The 18,586-nt window shown below is 40.7% G+C and overlaps 1 protein-coding gene across 10 annotated transcripts in view; it reads right to left on the bottom strand.

The window, feature by feature from the left end:
* The window catches only part of grip1 (glutamate receptor interacting protein 1), a 458,415-nt gene that overhangs the window by 6,118 nt on the left and 433,711 nt on the right, over positions 1–18,586 (bottom strand). For all 10 annotated transcript variants that reach the window (XM_059978360.1, XM_059978359.1, XM_059978364.1 and 7 more), the window contains 4 exons: positions 17,981–18,125; positions 16,190–16,329; positions 9,893–10,078; positions 1,136–1,286 (listed from right to left, as the gene is read on the bottom strand). In XM_059978360.1, the coding sequence (XP_059834343.1) occupies positions 1,136–1,286; positions 9,893–10,078; positions 16,190–16,329; positions 17,981–18,125 (622 nt within the window). The remainder of the gene's footprint in view (positions 1–1,135; positions 1,287–9,892; positions 10,079–16,189; positions 16,330–17,980; positions 18,126–18,586) is intronic.

Below are 18,586 nucleotides of genomic sequence, written 5' to 3'. Positions count from 1 at the left end.
CAGATGCCTGTCCTGTCAAACATTTCCTGAACAATCTACGTAAGAATCTATAGCTCTGACCTCTTTAGTTACAGAACTTAAAAACTGGAGTGGAAATAAGTCATACTTAATCCTGACGAATTGTCTAAATCAAAGGTTTTTTCCTAACTCTGGAGGAATTCACTATGTCCAGGGTTAGTTTTTCAAGGTCTCCTCTTCTGTCATTACTAAGTTGGATAGGTAGTTCAAAATACGCTTGAAAATAATGCAGCTGTCTATATATTGCAAAAATATGCCAGTCACTCTATACTCAGGCATTCAAACCAGGAAAGTCTCTTATTTTATCTCTATTGTCACATAAGAGGGGTGTTATGTCTTTCCTGACTTAGGATTGTTGTCTTATTTCTAATTACTAGATCTCACTGCTTACGGATGGGTTCACAGCTGTTGTTTGCTTATTATCATACTGTTAAACAATCAACTTTCGTCATCAGAACAGCCATTTTATATTGTTTGCACATTTCATTTCGTAGTCCAAAGCATTTGCTAGAATCGAAGAAATTTCAATCAATATTTGAATCTGCCTTTTGTTAGAATGCTGAGAAGTACTGCCTTTATCCACCAGCTCCGAGTACTGTAACACGTTGGTGAATAATAAAACGACCTCCAGCTACACCACGCCGGGACTGGAGGTATCCACTGTATCTGTCCAGCTTGAGGAAATGGGGAAATCTTGCATGAGGGCAGAGTAAGGGGACATTACAATTCAGTTTGTAAAATGCGGGGGAACGAAGAGAGACAAAACTAACCAGGTTCTGCTCTCAATTATTAGCCATTTGAATTGTACAATTATGCATCAATTTCCTTTGGACTTCAGAAAATCAGGCTGAATAAAAATAAAGGGAAAAAATGGAACTTGTATACGTGCAAACTTGTAGCACACAATATTATTTACAATATAAACAAGCTTAAATCTAAGCTTGCCTTGCATCATTATGCTATTCTTTGATGTATTACAACATAGGAAAACATAACAGATGTTCCTGTTTGTTATTAAAGTTGTTCATTTCACAGGTGAAGTGTTTTGACCAAACAGCCACTTACAGCTTGAAGGGGAAAAATAGTAACTTTATGAAGAATAAATTGTGCAACTTACCCACTGGTGGTGGGTCTTTCCCATTCGTCATCACTCAGTGTCATATCGTGATAAGGGTTATGGTGCCTGTCGGCAGGTGGATACGTCAGTTTAGCAGTTTTCCATTCATGAGCGTGAAGGCTGTAACCAGAGGCTTGATATCCAGATGGAACTAAGGAAGGGAAAAATAGAGAATATTCAAGAGTTCAGATGCAGTCTGGGAATATTGAGTAATGTATCAAATCCTGTGAAAGAAAGGAATTGAGAAAGCAAGAAAAAGAAGCCTGAGGCACCAACTAATCTTAATATTACAGACAGTGTCATCTCACAAGATGATTCACAAATTTGTCAAAATTACTTGCCAAACCTTCATTTGGTTAATAAACTGCTTTTGCTCTGTCAATTATACCAGTCTGGGTTATACCACTGTTTACAGTTTATTTCACACTGCTGAGCAGCTTAATTTAATTACTGCCATTACCTGCCAGTTCTAGAAATCATTATTAAAGAAAATCAGTTACCACATCCATCGCAAAGCAGAGTATTATATCTGCATATTCTTAATATGCAACATACAGATTATATTTGACATCAAAATATGAAATAATCTTGACAGCATCATTATTTCCTAATTTACTGTACTGACATTATCCAGCAGTATTCTGCAGTGAAGCAGAATAATGTCTTACCTTTTGGCTGGTGGAACGCACATTGTGTGGAGTTACAACAGCTCATTTAAATTTACATTGTTAAATGTCACATTCTAGCCCTGTGCACATTTGTAAATTTAATGTTATGGCTGCTTTTTGGTTGGTAGTCATCAGAATTATAAAGTGATTCATTATACAGGAGGGAAAAAAACTGTACTCAACATTCATCCATAAGAGAGGAAACTTTGAAGTATCTACAAGGACAGGATAGCACTAAAAGAAATGCACTAAGTTGGCTAGGATAGTTAATCAAAACATTACAAAGTTCAAACTGATATAATTGTGTCTATACTAAAATAATCAGATTCTTGAAACAGCATGTTTAGCATTAAAGGGGGTCTACATTTTGATCAATAGCTTTCTAACCAAATCTACTTAATAAGTTAGCTGGAAAGATGGATGTGAGGAGAGGAATTGAAGAAGACACTGAAGGTTTAATTGATTATCAATAGAAATGAATCATTTAAAAAGGGTTAGATTACTTATGACAAATAAGCAGCCATTATGTTCACAACAGGTTATTATGTGCTTGTAATTCCAGGAATATGACCAGATCCATCACAAATTACTCATTACATAAATTATGTAGGCTTTTGCTGATGGTTTGCATTTAACAATGTCACAGCAGAATGGCACAAACAGCGAAAGTACATAAGACCATGTGTAAACCTACAGCAATGACAAACTGGAAAAGTCATTTATTTTGCTTCCTGTGCCATTGCTGGAAGAGATTGGCATCCAGTCCCAACAAATTATCTCATTGTAATTATGTGCAATGTCGTATGACTTGGGCGATCATGGTCTTGACTGTTGTAATGTGAGCAAAGTCACTGGAGAGAAACTGAAGCGAACTGATGAACAACAAAAGCGAGCATCAGGCATCATATTGAGACCCTTTCAAAGGAAGAGGCCTGTTTGACCCACTATTACACAATATTTTATGTGCTAATGATCAAAGGACAATTCTATACAATGTTTCTTTTGAATCACATATAATTTGCACACCTCCTTCGCAGACACATTCCAGACACCCAAAATAAATGTTAATTAACATTGATTTTTCAATTGCCCATTGTCCATTGCTCTAGGACTGCATTTTAAATTTAATATACAGTCCACAATCAGGTCCAAAGATTGGTTGCTGAAGTTATTGTTTGCTATATGCCCTAACATTGACTATGATTGTTCTTGGCAAATTTTTCCGCAGAAGCAGTTTGCTACCATCTGCTGAGCAGTGTCTTTACAAGACGGGCGACACCAGCCATTTACCAATACTCTTCAGGGATCACCTGCCTGGCATCAGTGGTCGCATAACCAGGACTTGTGATCTGCACAAGCTGCTCATTCAACCATCCACCACCTGCTCCCATGGCTTCACGACACTGATCGAGGGCTAAGCAGGTGCTACACCTCGCCCAAGGATGACCTACAGGTTAATGGAGGGAAGGAGTGCCTTACACCTCCTTTAGTAGAGATGTATCTCCAGCCCCTCCACCCCCAAGATATCTATCATGTTTAAATTCCTCCAGTCCCCTCATTTCATCCCCAATTACCTCCAGCATACCAGTCCGTGTTCCTCTAATTCCAGCCTTGTGCTTTTCTACCTTCTCACCTCCTCCTCCTCACTCTGTTATTGGCGATCAAGCTTTCAAATGTCAATAGACACTAAGGTATTTTACAGGTGATATATCAATCTCCATCTTATTTATGATCCTATTGAAAAAAACTATTACTTTGACCAAATATCTGGTCATCCCTCCAAATATTTCCTTTATTTTTGGCACCCATTTTACCTTGTAAGGAGTTTTGCACAGGAGTTTTCTTCCGCAAGGAAAAGACCATAAATACATGAGCTGATGATGTAATTGTAAGGCTTTTAACATCAACAGAGTCGCTGAATCTTCTGTCTACCACAGCATCTATTCAGATCAATTATAGTACATAGAATCTGCTAAAATGGAAATGGATGTTGCATCTACCAGTCAGTACTGATGTTTATCCTCAAGCAACAATCTTTTTCTATATCCCTTATGTTCTTTCCCATCAGTCATTTAACTTCTTACTTAGTCGCAAGTTTTATGTCCAGTTCTTTGCAGCACAGTGTAGATGAGGAGACGTGAAGAGTTTCGAGAAGTTAATCAAACAGAATTACATTTTATAAACACAAGAAAGTCTGCAGAAGCTGGAGATCCAAAATAAAACACACAAAATGCTGGAGGAAATCAGCAGGCCGGCAGCATCTATGGAAATGAATGGATAGTCGACATTTTGAGCTGAGACCTTTCTTCAGGACTGAGGAGCATGGGGGAAGATGCCAGAATGAACAGGTGGGGGGAGAGGAAGGAGGCTAGCTAGAAGCTGATAGGTGAAGCCAGGTGAGTGGGAAAGGTCAAGAGCTGATTGGATTCAGATAGGAGAGGACAGTAGACTTTAGGAGAAAGTGAAGGAAAAGAGGACCTGGGGGAAGTAATAGGCAGGTGAGAAGAGGTAAAAGGTCAGAGTGTGGAATAGAGGAAGGGGGAGCAGGAGGGGGTGAACTTGTTTACCAGAAGGAGAAATCAATATTCATGCCATCAGGCTGAATACAGACAGAATATAAGGTATAGCCTCATCATTGCACGAGACCATGGACCGACATGTTGGATCAGGAATGGGAATTACAATGTTTGGCCACCGGGAAGTCCCACATGTGGCAGAATTACATTTTGTCTTACATAGAACAGTACAGGCCCTTTAAACCAACTCCAAAATCAATCCAACCCTTCCGTCCCATACAACCCTCCATTTTGCTTCAACCATGTATCTATTAAATTTCCCAAATACATCCGCTGACTACCATCACTACCATTGCATGCACTTACCACTCTCTGTATAAAAAAATCACCTCTGATATCCACCACTATACTTCCCTCTAATCAGCTTAAACGTATGTCCATTCTTATTAGGCATTGCCTCACCTCCCAAGAAAAAGTAACAGCTGTACAGCTATGCCTCTTATCATCTATCTCCACCTCTACCAAGTTACCAGTCAATTCCCTTCATGCCAAAGAGCAAGTTTGCTCAATCTTGATAAGACATTCTCTAATCCGGGCAGTAAATGGCCAGTTTTTTAAATGAAATGTGCTGATGGAGGAGAGCATAAGTGGAAGGTTGCGTGATCATGTGAAATGAATGAAGATCTTACTAAAGTTGTTCAGTTTGAGAATGTTTTTTTCCCAGAGACCCTGTCAATTAGCAGGAATACTGCTAACAATTCCCAGTACTGAAGCAGCCAACGGACAGGCTCACTGTAACAAAAGCAAGGTGCAATTAACAGGAATGCATTTCCTGGAAGAATGTTAAGTAGAGTTACTTCAGCTTTTATGTATTTGAATAACCCATTAACGTGAGTGACAAAATCACTACCTCCTTAAAAGTAGAATTAAAATTAATCTTCTTCAGTGTCAAACAAGTAGCAAGAATCTGCAATTTTCTGAAATAAGGGCAAGTAGATTTCAAATTTGTAACTCACAGCTGTGCACTACTTTGCTCTTTAGACTTAGTTGTGCTGATGGAGATCAAAAGTTCATGAACCTGACTGACCAAAAAATTCTATGGTGATCTAAGCAGGTTATTTTCCTTGCATCAATAAACCTCTCCAAAAGGTCCAAAAATTAATCAGGAAAAAATAAATTCAAGGTGGTCACAGTTTATTCCATGTATTTCCAAGACTTGTTGAAATGGACTGCAAAGGTAATTTTAAAACTGCATCTTGATGTTTGCAGCTTGATACGGCCTGGACTCAATATTAAGGAACTTTGTTTTTCGGACAAGTGAATGAACAGAATACATAATGGATGGAATTCAGTTCAATACTTTGTTCAAATAGCTGTACAAAATAATGAATATGCTCTATCTCCCATGACAGTGGGTTGTTTTAACAAAGTAAATGCTCTCCCACATCTTAACTGAATCTAGCTGCTTTCTATCTCAACAGATAGAATTTGCATTTCTATCTGTTGACCTGATGAACTGTAGTGTTCCTGAGGGGGGTGGGGTGGGGGTGGGTTAGCTCCAGACTTATCATATCAGAGATGGTCAATCAGCCTAATTTACTGTTGGTGATTTTTCATCTCGTAGGATCGACTTACTTTATGACACTGATGCACTGATGTGAATTTTGATGTTCTGTCATTTAGCTCACTGAGGCAATTACTGACAATCTGGAGGATAACCACCGCAAATAAGAAACAAGTGCATTAATTGCACCTGTCAGCTTTTCCCTGAGCAGTGAAGTACATTTAAATTATGAAGCTATTGAATTAATTAGTTTTAAGCTGAATTGGGAAGGTAAAACCTCATGATTCTTAAAATAACTTGCTTATACCCATCTACTATGAAACCAGCCAGCCAAGTCCACTGATATTTGTCTATAGCTTCATTAAAATTAAAATAGTTACTACTGTCACTTCAGTTCAAAAATTTAAACTAGAATTGCTCTAGTTTCAGTGTACAGTTAGACCATAAGACATAGGAGCAGAATCAGGCCATTCAGCCCATCTAGTCTGTTCTGCCATTCCATCATGGCTGATCCTGGATTCCACTCGACCACATGCACCTGCCTTCTCACCACATCCTTTGATGCCCTGACTGATAAGGAAATGATCAACTTCTGCCATAAATATACCCACAGAGTTCTTCCGGCTTTTGCTGTAAAGTGGCTTGTGAGAGCCAAATATCTGATAAAATATCATTCAAAGATCACTCAGAAGCTGGACGTTTGATTAGTTCTGGAAAATGAGCTCTTTTGTCAAATGTTCTAATTGAACTGTACTTCCATTAGGGATAAGCAGCTAAGATCTGCAATATGATTGTCTTAATGCCAGCACTTTTGAGAGGATTTGTCAAACATGGCTTCTGTTTCAACTTTAAATTATAGATTCTAGTGAGTTCATTTTGTGTGTGTTATATACATAGTTCATATACTTCCGTCACCTGCCCTGTCTTGTTCCCTACAGCAGATCAGGTATCACATATTCTCTCACTGGGTCTGCTATACTGATTAAGGAAACTTTCCTGAGTACATTTGGCAAATTCTATCCCATCTAGTCCTTTTACAATTATAGGGGTCCCAGTCAATATTTGTAAAGTTAAAACTACTTGCTACAACAATCTTATGTTTACTTCAGCAGTCTGGGATCTCTCTACAAATCTGTTCCTCTAAATCCCAAAGACTGTTGGGTCGTTTGTAATATATCGCCATCTATATCCCAGATGTACAGGACAGCTACAAATACCCCAGGATCCTGCAGGTGCACGAAGCCGTGATGAGGACACAAGGAAGGCTGCAACATCCAAGTACCTCCACAGAGTGGAACAGGTCCTAAGAAGCCAGCTGAATGGGAGAACAAGATCAGAGCCATCAACACATTTGCCCTACCAGTCATCAGATACCCAGCTGCAATAGTGTGCCGGCCAAGGAACGAATGGGAAGCCTCAGGAACTACCAGAAGCTACGAGGAATACATGCAGGATTCCATCTATGGTCCAACGTCGTGCGACTGTACACCCGCCAGAATAAAGGAGGATGGGGTCTTGGAAGTGTCAAGGCTACAGTCCTGGAAGAAATGCGAAACATCCATGGGCATCTCAGGAAGATGGGCACTAAGGGATGACGGGCTAGGAGAATTCTTCAGACAGCAGGCAGGGGATATGGAAATGGAAGTGGGTGAAGCAGAGCCAGAGGGTCAGAGGCCATGGCAGGACAAGCCACTGCACAGGATGTACAATCACAGATATCAGAGGTGGCTGACATGAGAAAGTCCTACCAATGGCTGGAAATGGCAGGGCCGAGGGACAGCACAGAGGCGCTGCTCATGGCTGCACAAGAGCAATAGAAGCAGGGGTCTGACACACCACACAAAGATGCAGACTGTGCACTGAAACCATCCAGCACATACGAGCAGGGTGCAAGATGCAGCAGGAACAGCACACTCTGAACAGCACAACCAAGTTGCAGGAATTATGTAATGAACATCTGAGCCGAGTATGGATTGGACATTCCCAGGTCCAAATGGGAAACACCCAAGAAGGTAGTGGAGAATGACAGAGCTAAAATCCTGTGGGACTTCCAAATACAGACTGATAAGGTACTGTCCAACCAACCAGACATAGTAATAGTGGACATGGAAGAGAAGAAAGCAATAGTAATAGATGTGGCAATCCCAAATGATAGCAACATCAGGAAGAAAGAATATGAGAAGCTGGAGAAATACCAGGACTTGAAAGAGCAGATAGAAAGGGTGTGGAAGGTTAATGTCAGAGTAATCCTGGTGGTGATAGTTGCATTTGGAGCTGTGACACTTGGACTTGGAAAGTGGCTCCACAAATCACAGGAACAACGGCTAACATACTCCTCCTAACCTAACAAGTTTTATTCCAAGTCAATTACATTCAGTTTGACCCACCAGGATCAAAATAAGCTGCAGAGACTTAGTTAGCAGATCATGGGCACTAGCCTCCGCTGTATCTAGGACACATTCAAGGGCAATGCCTCAAAAAACGCCTAGATCGAGTGTATGCGGTAAGGATGTTTCCAATGGTGTAAGAGTCTAGGACCTGAGGGCACAGCCTCAGATTGGAAGAACGTCCATTTGGAATGGAGATGAGGAGGAATTTCTTTAGCCAGAGGGTGGTGAATCTGTGGAATTCATGGCCACAGGCAGCTGTGGAGTCCAGGAGTGTTGGAGGCCTATTTAAGGTGGAGGTGGACAGAATGTTGATGTCAAGGCAGGAAAGGTTTTGAGAAGGCAGGAGAATGGGATTGAGAGGGAAATGGATCACTCATGATGATTGGTGGGCCAAATGCCCTAATTCTGCTCCTATCTCTTATTGTCTTATTATAATAATGGGGCTTTTCTCTTTGGAGTGAAAGAGGATGAGAGGAAACGTGACGTGATAAGAGGCATAGATCAAGTGGATAGCCAGAAACCTAGATGAAGGGCTAAACCTATTCTAATTACATTGGCCAAGAGCTTCATGAACTTCATGAACTTCCCCCAACTTTTTACACAATGTATTCTGACACATTTTCTATTTAGTGCAAGACCCATCTACTCTCATTCCTGCAAAAATCACACCAACTGTTACTAAAATACGTTGCCAAGACTCTGTCAGTTTCTGTATGAAAATAGAGATGAAACAAGAGCAGCTGATGTACTCCGCCTGGCTTGACAAGTTTTATTCCAAGTCAGCAACATAGAGTTTGACCCAACAAGTCTATACCAAGCATCAACCATCCACTTACAAAATCATCAATGCTTTTAAATCACCACAATGAAGCAGCAAAACCAAAGTCCCACAGAATCAGTAACATTCAGCTAAAGTCATAATCTTATAAGCTGATTTGAGATGGTTGCAATACAAAAAAAATTGATATATTTAAAAGTACTCTTCCACACTTATACAGGTTTCCCAGCTATCCGAAGGTAGAGCGTTCCTATGAAACTGTTTGTAAGCCGAAATGTCGTAAAGCGAAGAAGCAATTTCCATTAATTTATATGGGAAAAATTTCTGAGCGTTCCCAGACTCAAAAAATAACCTACTAAATCATACCAAGTAACACATAAAACCTAAAATAACACTAACATATAGTAAAAGCAGGAATGATATGATAAATATGCAGCCTATCTAAAGTAGAAATATTGTATGTATAGTGTAGTTTCACTTATAAAAATCGGAAAGGCACTGAGCCAAATTCGATTTGGAGGAAAAAAAATCGGCATGTACACACTTACGCACGTTCACACATGCGCACACAACTGCCCACACAAGGCTTCACGGTCATTGTAGTCTTTTTAGGGGTAAACACACGTATAAAGCGGCCCTTTTTTTTCGTAAAAGTGAAAATCCTCTTTGGTTGGCGAAAACAGGGACTAATGTAGGTCATTCGTAACAGCGAGCTGTCGTAAAGCGAATGTTTGAAAAATGGGGGCCACTCGTAGTTACTTAGAATTATTCCTGTAAAGATGCCAACGTTAAAAACTGCTAAGAAACAACATAGTAGATGCAGAATAAACATATTCCTTACCTTGACTTCCATAGCTGGTGTCTATGCCTGACCCATCCCATGACTCCACCGCACTGTCCACACTGGGTATTGTAGCTGAGTACATCTCACATAGCTTGGTTGGCTTTTGTGCGGTGGGAATTTCATCTTCTGCATCGCTCAATTCACTCAGTCGGCCTGAGACCGATGATTTTTTAGGACTGGACTCTGTGCAAAAAGACCACCAAACATTTTATCTGCAAATCAGAAAACCAAGATTGTTAAAAGTCCAAGTCTGTATTCTCTATACAGGTAGTCCCCGTGTTACAAACGTCCGACTTACGGACAACTCGTACTTACAAACCGAGGAAGGAGAATGCCATCCGCCATTTTAAGTTGGATTGCAAAGCCGTCCGCCATTTTAAGTCGTTGCCGTTGACACTGTGTTAAGTGTTTAACTTTGTATTTGGCTTAAATTTATCTTAGTAAGATTCACCCTGACCCCGCCCGCACCCTTCCCCCCCAGTCGGCTGGTGGCGCAGTGAGATCAGTGCTGGGCTGGAGAACGGAATTTCCTGAGTTCGATCCAGTGGTCGTCTGCTCCAGTGCCGGGTTGATGTTGATCCAGTGACTCCCGTACCATCCATGCTGCGTTGATGTCAAACTTGCAACTTGACCTCGTAAAAAAAAACCCACGGCCACCTCCAGTTTAAATTCCCACGCGGAATATTGTGGATGAATATTGCGGTGCTCCTTAGGACCCAGCAGACCTTGGGAGCGACCGCCCGCTGCGTTTCTGTTCCATTGACAGGAAGCGATCGCGATTGAAAATAAAGTGGAAATAATAAAGTATTTGGAAAGAGGTGAAACACCATTGATCATTGGAAAAGCATTAGGCTACAGTCAGTCAATGATCGGAACAATCTTAAAGGAAAACAGATAAAGTGAGAATAATGGAGCATGTGAAAGGCCCTGCCCCGATGAAGGCTACAATTATTACTAAGCAACGCAGTGGTTAAATTATTGGAAAACATACGTTTCTTAAGTGTTTTATATGCATAGAAGGGTAAAATAGATACTATATACTAAGACAAACGTTTGGCTAACTGACGCTAAATAATACTGGATGTGCTTGTTCCGACTTCCGTACAAATCCGACTTAAAGACGCACTCAAGAACAGAACTCGTACGTAACCCGGGGACTGCCTGCAGTGTCAAATTATTTCTGCTGTGAAGTGCTTATGCAGCTTTTTAACCCTCATATCCAAGTTTCAATCCAGCAGTGTATTGTGGGGTTGAAGCTTCCCATTTTGCTTTCAGTTGTGAGCCTATCATTCAAATAACTGGATCACAGCACAAAACGTCCCATGGGTAGAAGCCTCATACAGGACAGCTGTCAAAATCCACAGTAATTATAAACATCTTTGATATACATGAGATAATGATTCATATTGGAGTTGAAACAGAAATTGCAAAAGCTGAACATGTAAGATAAAACAGAAAATGTTGGAAGCTGTCAGCAGTTCAGGCTGCGTCCCTGAGGAGAGAAGCAGTGTTGACATTTTGGGCCAAAGACCTTTCAGAATTGGAAAAGTGAAATAATAAATGCGGTTTTGTTATAAAGACCAGAAGGCGGAGAGAACAGAGGAAACGCGTGGGTCAGGATGCAGATGAAAGTTGTCTAGGTAACAATACTTTAAAATGTTGGAACCGTGGGGATCATGACAGTGCTCTGGTTTCCTTCTACATCCTGAAAACATGAAGACTGGCAGTCTAATTGGGCACTGTACATTGCACCTAATGTGTCGGTGAGTACTAGACTCTGGAAGGAATCCATGGGAATGTGGGAGAACACAAGGGAATTAGTGTAAATATAGCTCGATAGCTCATACAATTAGCTGAAGGGCTCACTTCTGTGCTTTTTTGACTCAAACACACAAGAAATAAAAGACACGGACGCATCCATGGAGCGAGGAATGTTACTTCAGCCCGCGGTTGTAACATCCTCAGATGAAAGGTGAAGTAATGCTCATTGAGCTTATGCTGAGCAATGTTGGAGCAATATAGGAGGCAGAAACCCGAGAGGTCAGACTGAGTGTAGGACAGAGAATTAAAGTTACATGAGACCTGAAACTCAGTCATGTTTGCAGACTGATCAAGTTATCTGTTAAAAGCTCAAGTAATAGCCCCCCATGTCTGAGAGATTTAAAGCTAAAAACTTGTTTCTAACCACTCAATTTAAAGGCTGTATCTTTCACTTTCAGTTTCTTTCATTTTTCTCTTTTGTCTTCAATTGTTGTTCTCTAAAGTGATTATATACTATCAATGCAGCTATAAAGAAGGCAGGACAGTGGCTATACTTCATTTGGAGTTTGAGGTGATTTGGTATGTCACCAAAAACACTTGCAAGTTTCTACAGATATACCGTGCAGAGCATTCAAGCATACTGCATCACCATCTGGTATGGTGGGGTGGTGGGGGTGGTTTCTGCGTAGGATTGAACTAAGTAGCAGGGAGTTGTAAACTTAGTCAGCTCCATCATGGGCACTAGCCTCCATAGTATCCCGACATCTTCAACGAGCAATACCTCTGTGCTGTCTTTACGACAGTTATTTAGTTTATAATATTTTCGCTTAGTAATTCATTCAATAGTATTTTCTAGTTAGAATTAGAAGTGTTTAAAGTATATTCATTGCATGCAAAATATATCGGCATGCGATGACGTCACATCCGGTTTTGCCACGTCTTGTGGGAAAATACCGGTTTGAAATTAGCGTGAGGGTGGGGGCTCTCCACGAGGCTCACCTGAGCAGAAGTTGTTTTGCAGGCATGAGAAATCACAGTGAGAGCAACGCTGTAAGTTAATAGATAATCGATATGTTGAACTAAGATGTTAATGCCGATCCTGTTAGAAGTAACGACGGTAGATAATGTTTATGCTTTCGTTAGTTAAAGAGTCGCGGATAGTTTGCATGGAAGTGTATTTAAAGTAGTCAATGGAGCAGGTAAACTCTCCCTGTGTACTGCACTTTAGTGTAATGTAGTTATAGTCACCTTTGCAAGTATTTACACTTGAAATGTGATATTAAGGAAGGAACAAATACTGTATCAATCTTGTATTGTTTTATCAACAGTTTTCACCATATGTTAATGTGAAGAGTGAACAGTAAATGGTTAATCTTACTGCGATCTGGTTCTTATTAACTGGTTTATCTCGACGTTAAATTCGGCGTTCGTGACACGCGAAGGAGAACGTTACAGTGAAAAAGCGGCATTATCAGGTGTTTCAAGTGCTGCAATGTCAGCTCAATCCAGCATCAAGTCGACGCCGCCCAGCGACAAGGGCAGTAAACCGACATCAAGTAAGTCCACACAGGCAAGAGCCAAGGCAGAAGCCGCCAAGGTGCGACTGCGTTACGCCAGACAAGAAGCAGTTTTGAAAATGAAACTGGCCACCAGAGAAGCCGAAATCCAGAAAGAAAGGGCCGCCAGACAAAGAGAAGAGGCTGCCAGAGAAGCCGAAATCCAGAAAGAAAGGGCCGCCAGACAAAGAGAAGAGGCTGCCAGAGAAGCCGAAATCCAGAAAGAAAGGGCAGCCAGACAAAGAGAAGAGGCTGCCAGAGAAGCCGAAATCCAGAAAGAAAGGGCCGCCAGATAAAGAGAAGAGGCTGCCAGAGAAGCCGAAATCCAGGAAGAAAGGGCCGCCAGAGAAGCCGAAAAGGCTGCCAGACAAAGAGAAGAGGCCGCCAGAGAAGCCGAAACCCAGTTGGAAATGGCAAAAATATCGACAGAGTTGCAAGTGCTGCAGCTAGAAAGAGAAGAAGAAGCTGCCATGGCGGAAGCAAAGTACATAGAAGAAGCTGAAGGGTCGCGTGATCTGACCGAAGCAAGATCTACTTTAGAAAGGACCAGACTGGAACGCACAAGCGACTATGTACAATATCAAATAGACAGGCAGGCTCGTCTCCCCTCTCCATACATATTCGATAACTTCCCCAGCTACGAGGAACCTCAGAGAGTCACGATTGCATCACATCCATACGAGGAAGGAAATTTACCCTCACGGCTCCGTGATGAAGTCAAGAATGAAAGAACCAACAACGCTCCTTCACCCCCACAACAGGACGGCGGGGAGGGAGAGGTTCACTCCAGGACAATTGTCAGCTCGAACTGTACAGAAGTTTGCGGTCAAACTCAGTCAAGCCGTTCTTGTTCCGAGATCTGCCTCACTGAGGTGTACCCTAAAGAAGCACAACAAGACATTACCAAGCGTAAAGTAACCGACGAGACGCTAGGTCAGTCAGTTTTCGTTCAAACCGAGCACGGAAACAAACTTGCACAATCAGCTCAAGATACCATTTCTTTAAAACCCAAAGACACCAAGGTCTTCAGAGATGAAGCAAATAATGGGGTTGCCCCATTGCCTTTCAGAGAACCACGCCAGCGCTCACCAGATAACAAAGAGCAGGCAGTCAAACGGTTCACGTCCTTACGGAAAACCCAGAAAAGGAAACCTGAGATGCAGCAACGCACCCGATTGGCCCACGAGGTACTGTGCACCCTAATGGCAGAGGTCACAGCCATTATAAACGCACAATCATTCCTACCTGTGTCTTCTGACCCAGAAAACCCCTTTATACTTTCGCCATCAACGCTCCTTACGCAGAAGGCAGGAGCACCTCCTCCACCAGGAGACTTCTCAGACAAGGATTTGTACACAAAGCAATGGAGACAAGTCCAGGCTCTGGCAAATCAGTTCTGGCCTCGCTGGAGACAAAAATATCTACCTTTGTTGCAACAGAGACAAAAGTGGACAGAACCCCACAGGAATCTGGCCAACGGCCAGAATCACTGCTACATTCCCTAGCGGGGATGGACACGTCAGGAAGATCGAATTGAAGACTACCGACCAAGGCGATGTGAAAATTTACCAAAGGCCAGTTACAGAAGTTATTCTACTTCTACCCAATGACTGATTAAGAGACTAAGTTTGTACTCTGCTCATTGTGACCTTACGAAGGTCAAGCGGGGAGTGTGCTGTCTTTACGACAGTTATTTAGCTTATAATATTTTCGCTTAGTAATTCATTCAATAGTATTTTCTAGTTAGAATTAGAAGTGTTTAAAGTATATTCATTGCATGCAAAATATATCGGCATGCGATGACGTCACATCCGGTTTCGCCGCGTCTTGTGGGAAAATACCGGTTTGAAATTAGCACGAGGGTGGGGGCTTACCAAGAGGCACACCTGAGCAGAAGTTGTTTTGCAGGCATGAGAAATCACAGTGAGAGCAACGCTGTAAGTTAATAGATAATCGATATGTTGAACTAAGATGTTAATGCCGATCCTGTTAGAAGTAACGACGGTAGATAATGTTTATGCTTTCGTTAGTTAAAGAGTCGCGGATAGTTTGCATGGAAGTGTATTTAAAGTAGTCAATGGAGCAGGTAAACTCTCCCTGTATACTGCACTTTAGTGTAATGTAGTTATAGTCACCTTTGCAAGTATTTACACTTGAAATGTGATATTAAGGAAGGAACAAATACTGTATCAATCTTGTATTGTTTTATCAACAGTTTTCACCATATGTTAATGTGAAGAGTGAACAGTAAATGGTTAATCTTACTGCGATCTGGTTCTTATTAACTAGTTTATCTCGACGTTAAATTCGGCGTTCGTGACACGCGAAGGAGAACGTTACAACCTCAAAAAGGTAGCATCCATCATTAAGGACCCTCATCACCCAGGTCATGCCATGTTGTCATAGGTACCATCAGGAAGGAGATACAGAAGCCTAAAGGCACATACACAACATTTCAGGAACAGCTTATTCCCCTCTGCCATCTGACTCCTGAATGGACACTGAACCCATGAATGCTTCCTCACTACTTTTTAATTTAACACTCTCTCTCTCTCTCTCTATATATATATATATATATATATATATATATATATATATATATATATATATATAGACATACCCTGTAATTCACTGTCTTTTTTCTCCATTATTATGTATTGCAAAGTACAGCTGCTGCAAAGACAACAAATTTCATGACGTATGCTGGTGATATTAAACCTGATCCTGCTTGCAATACTTGACAAGCTCAGTCCAAATGCTTTCTCAGACTACCTCTCTTTCCCCTTCCACCAAACAAACTCCCACCATCCCCCCACTGATTCTGCGTCCTTACATGACTCTCTGTTTTTGTTAATGATCCATGTAACTGCAGTTGATAATAAAAGCTCCATATTATTAGATTTCCTGATCTAAAGCAGCAGTTTCAATATCAAGCCATTAAAGAAGAAAGCACAAATGGAGCAGTTTAAATGCTTACTATCAAGCTGTTTTTTAATCTTCAGCGTGACGGTTTCTCCTGCCATCTGTAGGAGATGAATGGCCTCGCTTAAAGGTTTACCCTTCAGGCTCCTGCTGTTTATAGCCAGGATTCTGTCTCCAATATGAATGGCACCAGTCCTGTAATACAAGGTAGAAACATCAATGTTCAAGATTAAAAACAGTACAGAACTGTTGGACCATATGTCACAGACAGAGTTTTAAACTTTGCAAATGCATATGGTACTTTACAATCACAACAAGGATGTTTCCTCATGCCATATTACATTAAATTATTAGTGCCAGAGTGGCAATGAAATGACAAAGAACACTGAACAGTGCACACAGGAACAGGCCCTTCAGCCCAAAATGTTGTGCTGAGCCAGCCAAAAAGCAAATCAAAATCACCCAAACACTAATCTCTCCTACCCACACAACATTGATTTCCCTGCATCTTCCTTGCATCCATGTGCCTGTTCTAACGTCTCCTAAAAGCCTCTGATGTATTTGCCTCTACTACTATACCAGGCATCCACCACTCCGAGTAAAAACTTACCCCTCACAACCCCCTTGAACCTACCCCCCTCTCCTTCAATGCATGCCCTCTGATATTAGACATTTCAACCCTGGGAAAACACACTCTCTGTCCACTCTATATATGCCTCTTAATCTTGAAAACCTCTATCAGATCTCCCCTCAGCCTCCGGCACTTCAGAGACAACAACCCAAGTTTATTTAGCCTCTCATGATAGCATGTGCCCTCCAAACCAAGTTTTACACCAATAAATATCTGGCCATAAGATTACATTCCACATAATAAATGTAAGGCCTTATTGTGGGTTAAAAAGGATAACTTTTTAACTTTCATATCTCATTTGGATTTCTTCTCAACAAATTGTCTAAGCCTTATTCAGAAATGCTCAGGATTCACTTTAATGACTATGCTATTTGAATCACTGTCAAACATCCCAATTAATGAAAATGCACTTCTCCCATCTATTAAACAAGTTCCTTCCTTCATGTTAAATAATCAGTAGAAACTTATCATTTGCAGTGTGTTATAAACATCAAGGTAACTGTAGGGTTAGTAGTATTCACACATCCATACACTTTACATATCATAATGAGTCATAACATGAAAGTTAGCAATCCTTATATGTAAATGAATCAGGGCACGGAGCACTACTAAACCTGTTTTAATTTAGATCCGGTTGCTCAGCAGCACACTTCATCTTCTGGTATTACCTGCATAACTCAGTTGTCAAGTGACTATTTCCAGATTTCTTCCATTGTCAAGCAGTAACTAATCACTGGAAGCTGTTAGGAAAGCCAGTCGAGGACAACAAATCCTCATTTTAGTTCTCATCCAAGAAAATCCTCAAAGCAATGTGTTGTGTATTTAATATTTCTATAATATTTGAGTAACCTTGTAAATATGATGCTGATTAAGCACTCTTATTCATTTAATTAATTGACTACATTAGATTAATTCAAAGAAACTCACGGGAATCCAAAAATACAGGTGCATTTCAAGATTTACTTTAAGCGATGTGTGCACATATCACGTGGTAGTGTGATGTAAGTAATTAATGTATTTTTACATTTAACCCATAATGAATTATTTAAACAAACAAGAATGCTTAATCAACCTATACATATATATATATATAGAAGATTACATAAATATTATTGAAATATTAAATACACAGCACAATGCTTTTCTGGTTTGGATGAGCTAAAAGTCATGAGGAATGGAGAATTATTTGGAAGATGACTAAACTCTGCACCTCACCTTTCAGCCAATCCACCTTTGGTTAGACTTGAGATGACTATTGGATCAAAGGGCTCTTCTGTGCCAGATATGGTAATTCCTAATGGACCACCATAACGTTTTAGCTCCACAGTGTAAATGATTGCCCCAGAGCTCTCTTGTTCATCTAGAAATTTGAAGGAAAAAAAGTTATTGGAACAGTAAATGAATCATCATTGAAAGGAAGTAACTTGCCACCATGTTTTCCAAACGAAGAACAAAAGAACCCTGGGAATCTAGCTAGCAGATGCCAGTTCCCTAATCTTTAAAATAAAAGCTTCACGTCATAAAAAGTCTGGTACTGTAGTTATTAATGTGTAAGTTAGCTGAACAACTCAAGGTTAAGATGGGCAATCACATAGAGTTGCTTCATCATGACTGAGATGGACTAAATCATAAGCAGGCACAACTGGATTTTAGATTTAGTTTTTTTGTGTGGGGGAGGGGAATTTGGGGGTTTCTGGTGTTACAAACCCTGTAACTGGGTAATTTACCAGCAAAGATAGAGAGGTCCTTTGAAGTCTGATGGTACTATTTTTAACTTTATTGGTAAAAATACACAAAAATAATATCAATGCAAACATACAG

This window comes from Hypanus sabinus, chromosome 8, assembly GCF_030144855.1.
Source record: "Hypanus sabinus isolate sHypSab1 chromosome 8, sHypSab1.hap1, whole genome shotgun sequence".
In the NCBI taxonomy this organism is placed as follows: Eukaryota; Metazoa; Chordata; class Chondrichthyes; order Myliobatiformes; family Dasyatidae; genus Hypanus; species Hypanus sabinus.
This window is presented reverse-complemented; position numbering and strand designations above follow the sequence as displayed.